General features: G+C 28.6%; 1 protein-coding gene across 1 annotated transcript; it reads left to right on the top strand.

Annotated features, from left to right (window-relative positions):
* The first annotated feature begins 7,022 nt into the window (after positions 1–7,022).
* Positions 7,023–8,138, top strand: LOC114267563 (NDR1/HIN1-like protein 12). Its single transcript, XM_028208601.2, has one exon. The coding sequence runs from the start codon at positions 7,319–7,321 to the stop codon at positions 7,949–7,951; it is 633 nt and encodes a 210-aa protein (XP_028064402.1). The 5' UTR covers positions 7,023–7,318; the 3' UTR covers positions 7,952–8,138.
* The last annotated feature ends 624 nt before the right edge of the window (positions 8,139–8,762 follow it).

Here is an 8,762-nt window from a genome sequence, read left to right as displayed (position 1 = left end):
TAGCAGTCAAAATCATTTTCTCAAGCATATCTTAGCAGTCAAAATCATTTTCTCAAGCATATCTTAGCAGTCAAAATCATTAACGCACAACTAAAAAATATATACGCACAGCCCCAGCTTAGGCCTTTAGTTCAATTAGCATTAAATCGCCAATTACTTTTATAAATCCCTCAAATTTTAAAAAAAAATATATCTAAATTAAGTGAGTACTTATTTTGTATTTTAAAAAAATCACAAATATTTTCTTTTTTAAATATATCTAAATTAAGTGAATCTAAAAAATAATTAAGTGAATCTAAAAAATAAACAAATTTGCTTTAAATATTTAAAAAAGTTGAAAAAATTAATTATTAAAAAATTAAGAAAAATTTTAAAATCTGAAATAATATCAATAAGTCTTACAAATATGTATTATTTACTCATAAGTCATGATGAGTGAATTTTTTTTATACACTTAGCCCTCGTTTTGATAATGATATTGAAAAATTGAAAAATTTATTTAAATGATAAATTATTGCATTTTAAAAATATTCATTACATTTTAATAATATTACATTTTAATAATATTAATTTTTCATTACAACCCTACATAAATTACCATTACCTAAAGGAACACTTTACTATTATTAAACAATCGGCTACCAAATTATTTAGTAGCCAAAAGTAGGTCTTTGGCGACTAAAAAGTAATTTAGTCGGTGAATCCCTGTTTTTGGCGACCAAAATGGTATTTTATAATTTTTTTATTAAACAATTGGCTACCAAACTATTTAGTAGCCAAAAGTAGGTCTTTGGCGACTAAAAAGTAATTTAGTCGGTGAATCCCCTGTTTTTGACGACCAAAATTTTGGTCGCCGAAGGTATTTTATAATTTTTTTATTTTCATTCGGCTACCAAACTATTTAGTAGCCAAAAGTAAGTCTTTGGCGACTAAAAATTCTTTTAGTTGCCAATTGTGATATGTTTAGCTACTAAAAATTTTTTTAGTCGCCAATTGTATTTTTTTTAGTCGCCAATAATCAACATTCCCCTACTAAAAAAAATTAGTAGCTAAAAAGGTTGACTTTTGCCGACTAAAATTAATTTTGGTAGCCAATTCCCACACTTTTGGCGACTAAATTTGTTTTGGTAGCCAAAAATGGTCGGCAAAAATGTGTTTTCTTGTAGTGTCTGTTTGTAGTCAAAAAATCGTTCTATTTTGGCCTAAGGATCTATTCCGTTCTACTGCAAAATCACCACTACCGTACAAAATGCTTGGCCAACCGGCCACTGTTTCTGAGGAATACCCTGTTGCAACAGAGCTGGAACAAAGCAAGACAAAGTGTTTCTAGGAGATGTTTATCCTCTTTGCCCTTCTCTATCATGAAGATGTTTAAGGAAGGAGTATATGCGAATCTTAAATCATCAATCATCACAAATTTGTTGCGTGATGATCTTAGAAACAATAGGACAAGAGTTTAATAAACGCAACAAAAGATAAACAATACTTCCTCCCTATCATGGAGTTACCTCAAGGAAGGGAGTAGACTTGCCTCATGAATCATCAAACATAACTAAAATAGTATGCGATAATTATAAAAGCAATAAATTCAGTATAACGTCTGACTGAACCTAACCAAATTTTATTATCTTTTTACCGCTTTTTTTTACTCCAATTTTATTAGCCTTTTTTACTTTACCTTTTCATTTTCTTTATCTTTTCTCATTTTTTGTTCGAAAGTGATGATTAAGTCCACTAAGTCCAAAGTAAGAAAGATTAACAACCATAACTTGACCCGAGAAATGAACTATTCAAGCCCTTTTCTAGGGAAGGAAATTACAAAGGAGGAATCAAACTCATTTACAAACGATAATGAATTCAGAGTCAAACTCGAAACGGACAATAATGAATCCAAATCCAAACCCGATAATGAGCTATAATGAATCCTTCCTTTATGATTTCCAAGTGTCCAACTAGAAAATTAGTCCCTTGAAAGTAATGCACCGGTGACCGGAGGAGATGTCAAACAAGAGATTGTGCTTAGTATAAGGAAAACGTGATGCCCTAGTAATGAAACTTCGAAGAGATTAAACTATTTAGCATGAGGAACCCCTCCCTTATACCAAGAACAATAACTCTCCATTTGATACAACCTTTGATCGAAAGAGCAAAAAAGAGAGGAAGGTTGTAGAGTGTGAATGAAAAGTGGATGATTATAATGACATGAATATATACAAGAAAGCTATAAAAATGAAGGAAAAGGCTATCAACTCAAACAGATTGGCGACTATGTCCTAAACACACCAAATCCGAGAGGACATAACACATTAAAAAGCACTCAAACAACATAAAAAAAGGGCTGAAAATTAAGTTTAGGAGGTGGAAAAAGTGGGCAAAAGTGGAATAAAACCAAGGGGTTTCATTTAACAAACAAGCCTAAGAAAGGATGAGTAACCCCTTCCCTTTTTGTGACTTTAAATCACATATTTCAGGCCTCAAAACACTCTGAAAACAACAAGTAAATATAAGAAAAAGAGAGGGAATAGATGGTTGAAGAGTTCAAAGATTACCCTTTAAAAGAGAGGATGTTCTTCTTAGTTCACAAACGACACTCTTAACACTCTTTAAGATCTGAAATTATCTTCACGAATCTCAGTAAAAGCTTCAAGTTTTATAAGGTATATGAATTATATATGTATATTGTAAAAGGGTAGAGAAGACGGTTGGTCAAGCTTTGGGCTCTTGGGAAATTTTTCTAACCCCAAATCATAAGGAGGGTGTTGTATTTATAGAAAAACAGGTTCTTACGTCGATATATCTGTATCAAAGACAGCTGGCCCAAAGCATGTGCATAAGAGCAAGTAGCAACTATCAAAATATCTGTTACGTTGAACATGGCCGGCTGGCCAAAAGGATGGCTAGCTGGCCAAAGAGATGTAGCATGCCGGTCATTTTTTGGTCTTGCTGTTTTTTGAATAATCAGGCTAGAAAAACAAGTTCTATTTTAAATGGGGTGTAAGATTTGAGTTTGAAGTTCAAATCTGAAAGTGAACAGTCAAAACTTTTTGAATTAAAAGACAAATACTTTTGATACTTTGCAAAAATAAAAAGACTAATCTTCATCAATACTAATGTAACAACTGACTTTTGCCAAAAGAAGATAAAACAAAAGCCCTGAACCCGTCTCAATGTTTAACAAGAACCAAAGAGATAAACTTGGGAACCGACGGAAGCCACTTCCATGAAGCTTCCACGTGCATGGGGGACAAACAATTTATGGATAACCCATCTGTCTTATTATCTAGGAAGATTGTCTGATATTAAAATTTGTATAAAATATATTTAATTTTTTTATATGAATGTGATATAAAATAATATTTAAAAATTTGTGAAGTATTATATTTTTAATAAAAAAATATAAGAAATTTTTTAAAAAAGAAATTAAAATTCGAGTCTTGTAACAATATGAATTTTAAATTTTATCAATTTAAATTTAAATTTTTTAATTTATTTTCAATTTAAACCAACTATTTATTTTTGTTAAGTAGAATTATCAAAGATATATATATTTTATTCATTAAACCGGTATTATAAATATTTTTTTATATACATTGAGTTTAATGATTAAAATATAACTTTTTCTTTAATTTTACTTAAAGAAAAATAGATGAATGATTTAGGTTAAAAAAATTAAAAGATTTAATTTGATAAAATTAAAAATTTAGATTTTATTTTTTTATAAGGTTCAAAACTTTAAAAAAAAAATGTAATTTTTCTAAAAAAATAATGCTACGGTACAATTGTTATGTATTTTTTTATTAGTAGAATTACGATAATTTATTATTCAAAAATTAAGTTACATATTTTGTGATAATATTACATATTTTTATGGTAATATTATTTATTTTTTTTATCCAAACAATGTGCAGTGTTAACCACAAAAATATATAATATTATCATAAAATATGTAATTTCATTTTTGAATCACAAATTATGATAATTCTACCAAAAAAATTACATAATTTTATAAAAATTTATAACATACATTATAAAAATACACAAGCAAATTTCCCTTTCTAAGAAAATATATCATATTAACTGGACCAAGTGACATGCATTACGTAAAGTAGATTCTTGAATATGAAGAAAGTTTGAGACGCCTAATTTATCATTCTTAAAAATAATTTCTAATGATATATTTGATAAGTGTCAAATTTTAATTTGTCAAATATTTTATTATGTGAAATCAACTTCAATAACACATTATTAGAAGTAATTTAAAAATACTCCCTTCACTCCAATTTGTTTATCCACTATAGAAAATCTAATTTATTAATGAGATATATAATCATTACATTTTAATTTAAATTTTAAAATATTTTTCTCACCATTACTCTTCTTTTTGAATTTTAAAATGTGTTTATTATGATTTATAAGGATAATTTTAAAAATCTAACAAAATTTAATATCTCAAAATAAAAAGTAGACAAATATTTTAAGACAAATTAAAATAAAATGAAACAGGGCAGAGGAAGTAATAAATTAAGGAATATAGGATTGTTGATGGAGAAAACTGTCAAAGCTCGTTTGTTTTCAAAGTAGAATGGAAGGAATTATTAGTAAGAGGATTATTAGTGAAGGGACTACTAGTAAGGGAACTGCTAGTGAGAGAGTTAAAAAAAAATGTATTTGTTTGATAACCAGTGTACTAGTAATAGTTCATGTTTGTTTTGAGAGATAGGAGTAGTATTAACCATGTAAAATTCTACAAATACCCTTTATATTATTATCGAATTTGGACTTATACCAACTAAAAAATAAATAAATTTTTACTCAATGTTATTCTTTTTTTTTGTTATTTATTTTTTTTTTTAATATTAAAGAATCTAACTATCAAATTTTTTACTCAATTTTATTTATTTATTTATTTTTATTATTAAAAAATCCAGCTATCAATAAATTTTTACTCAATGTTATTCTTTTTTTTTCTTTTTTTTGTGTAAATATTAAAAAATCCAACTATTAATAAAAATTTTCTCAATTATTTGTGTTTAATATTACATGAGCAATATTATGAGGGGACTAAGAAAAATTGTATTTGTTTGTTATATATTTTAGTGAAACTATTAACTATATGAAATATCATAAATAACCTTTGGTGTTTTTGATATATTTAATATTAAAAATTATATTTTTGTACTATGTTATTTTATGTTGATATAGTTTTTTGGTAGAAATATATTATTATACTATTTTATTTTAATATTAAAAATTATTTTATATCAAATTAATTTTATAAAATGAGTGACAAAATAGTATTTTTACTACCAATACCATACGATTAGATATCAATACCACCTCTCCTATGGGATTGCTAATCCCCTCATGAGAGACCTTTTCATAGTCCCATTAGACTTTTTATCACAGTCACTTTTCAAAATAAACACAATTTTTTAATTCTCACCTCACTATTAGTCTCAATTCCATCTTCTAACTCTAAAAATAGACAAGGCCTCAAAGTTCAACAGTAAAAATTGCAAATTGTGTTGCATAAATGGTGAAAGTGAAGTTCAATGCATGTGATGTGAGCCCTCATTTGGCTAAGATTTTGGGGTTAAAAAAAAAAACACAAAAAGATAAAATAAGTTATATAAGTTGACAAGATAAAATATTAATTTTTACTCATAATCATTGCACTTTTTTTTTTACAAAAATTAAAAAAGTCGAATCAAACAAGGTTAAAAAAAATAAGCTAAAAAAGTTTTAACACGAAAAAATAAAAAATAAAAAATAAAAAAATTATTGACTGTTTTAATCAATGCCAAACTAGCTCTGAATGAACCTGAAAATATGTTCCCAAAACGTGGTCGGTGGTACAATTTTACCACCCGAATTTATTTTTGATGGACCCTCTCTGTGTCTACAATGTCCATACCGTACCAAATAATGTCAGAAATCTATATATCTAATTTATAAATATTTATACTGATTTAATAAGAGAATTAGTTTCTCAATTATTAAGTGTGTAATAAATTAAAAATTAACATATATTCTTAATATATCATTGTTAGTATAATTGCAAGATTTTTTAAAGAATTTTAAACATTTTTTCATACAAAATTATTTCATATGGGTATATTTTTACATGTTAAGTAGATATTTCATCATTAATTTTATTTTCAATTAATTTAGTCATACTTTTTTACTTACAAAACTAGTTATAATTAATTATTTTTTATCGTATATAAATATATATTATTTTTAATAATGTGACGCAATATATGTCTTCTTTTTAGTATTTATATATGTTAGTTAATTAGTAATTATTTTGACCTTATGATCAAAATAATTCTTTTCAAACGAAAGTTTTGTTTTATTGATTATTTTAAAATATTTTGTCTTTGTGAAAGTAGAAAGTTGAAGAATACATTCCTTTATATTGGCAAACTAGCTATTCATTTTGTCGAATGAGTTTAAGCCACTAATTTGATTTAATGAAAATAAGTCACTTGTATAACTAAAAACATATTTGATACGTGTATGTCAAAGCAGCTTAACAAGTTGACAAGTTACATTACAAAGTACTATTTAATTACGTTAATTCTATGTACATGTAGGTATTGGGTGAGTCTACTTCACATAGGTTAATTTTTATCCTTCCACAGTCTTTATTTGCTATTTTAACCTCCAACACTCTTCCCAAATAGGACCTCAATTATAATATAGTAAAAATCAAACACACTACTATATAATTACAACACAAAATAAATTCAAGAAAGAATTTTAAACAAGCATGGTTCTGAGCTTTTAGTTTTAAAAATATCAGTTTTGCTACAGAGTTCTAATTAGAGCGGCTCTAAAGCAGCTCATTAGAGCTGGCACCACATAAAAAATAAAAAAATAAAAAAAATAGTGAGATAAAAGACAAAACATAAAAGAAAAAAAAGACAAATTAATACTCCATTATAACTCTCTTTTTAAAAGTCTGACTCATCTTTCTAAATATATATATATATATATATTAATATATAAATACCATGATTATTAAACAATACCGTATTATTTATCAAAAAGAAAAGGAGATGCAAATGAATATACAAGAAGCACCGTCAACAAACTCTCTCTCTCAAATGAATATACAAGAAGCACCGTCAACAAACTCACTCTCTCTCTCTCTCTCTCTCTCTCTCTCGCTCGCTATATATATATATATATATAATACTCCACACTTATCGTCCGTCAAGCTGGTCTGTCAAGCTCGCCCTCTCAAACACTCCCACACCCCAAATTCCTAATTCTCTTTTTAAGTAACCAACCTCCGGCGACCACCGCCGCAACAATGACGACGAAAGACTGCGGGCACCACCACCACGACGAAAGGAGAAAGTTCTACCTCCGCCTCTTCGCCGTAATCCTAACCATCATAATCCTAGTCCTCATCGTCATATTCCTGATCTGGATCATCCTCCGCCCCACCAAACCCCGATTCATCCTCCTCGACGCCACCGTCTACGCCTTCAACATCTCCTCCCCCCCCAATTTCCTCACATCCAATCTCCAAATCACTCTCTCCTCCCGCAACCCCAACGATCGAATCGGAATCTACTACGACAAGCTCGATGTCTACGCAAGCTATCGAAGCCAACAGATCACTCTCCCCACTCTCCTCCCCTCGACCTATCAGGGCCACAAGGACGAGAACGTTTGGTCGCCGTTTCTGTACGGAAACGCCATCCCGGTGGCGCCGTTCTTGGCGGAGTCGCTCGCCGAGGATCAGGTGGCGGGATCGGTGCTGATCAATATCAGGGTGGATGGACGGGTGAGATTTAAAGTAGGGACTTTCATCTCCGGGAAGTACCATTTGTATGTGAATTGTCCTGCTTTCATATCGTTTGGTAACAGGAATAACGGTATTCCTGTTGGTCCTGCTATTAAGTTTCAGTTGGTGCAGAATTGTCATGTTGATGTTTGAGGATGAGGAGTGAGTGAGTGATCTCTCTCTCTCTCTCTCTCTCTCTAGAATTTTTTTCTTTTTATACTTTCTATAAATGTTGGTAATGGTTTTATTATGGATTTATTTTACTTTCAAGTTTGATTTCGTAGATTGTAATATTTTTTTCTTCTTACTGTTAAGGAAAGGAAAGAATTGTGTTCTGAAAGTGGAGAGCAAGAAGCAAATTTGAGTATTTGTTATTGGAAAATCTTACCATGAAATTCTCTATGAAATTATCATGAAATTTTATTTGGAAAATTGTTGTGAAAGCTTACAGCATAAATTTAAAGTTTGTTAGATATAGAAAACATATATATATATTTTTTTTTACTTTTTGAATAATTTTTCTAAACACACAATATATATATATATATATATATATATATATGCTTGTGATTGATTGTCTACAATAAAATTTCATCTTCATTTAGGGCCATTTTGGAAAGTGGGTTATAATCCGCTTCCCAGATTATAACCCACTTCCCCTCTCATAAAAAAGCTGTTTATAAATAATTTTTTATCAAAAAACTAATTATAACCATTTTTTCAAAATAGCTCTTAGACAGTTCAATTGGTTATCCTTCATACATCTTCCTACTTTGTGGTGTTTTGAAAAGATGATAAAAATTTTATTTTTTAGCTTTTTTTTAAATTTTTAATGTAAAATATAAAAAGTGATGTGATTTTAAAAAAAAAAATTAAAAAACTAAAAAATTAATTTTTTATAGCTTGTCAAATCGACTCTTCATTTCGTGGGTTGGGGAAATGACTGCACAGTTGTGTAGTTAAA

Source organism: Camellia sinensis, chromosome 14 (genome assembly GCF_055761805.1).
Source record: "Camellia sinensis isolate YWXY chromosome 14, ASM5576180v1, whole genome shotgun sequence".
NCBI classification, from domain to species: domain Eukaryota; kingdom Viridiplantae; phylum Streptophyta; class Magnoliopsida; order Ericales; family Theaceae; genus Camellia; species Camellia sinensis.
This window is presented reverse-complemented; position numbering and strand designations above follow the sequence as displayed.

Excerpts from the sequence above, each read along its gene's own strand:
- LOC114267563 (XM_028208601.2), top strand. The coding sequence starts at position 7,319 with ATGACGACGAAAGACTGCGGGCACCACCACCACGACGAAAGGAGAAAG.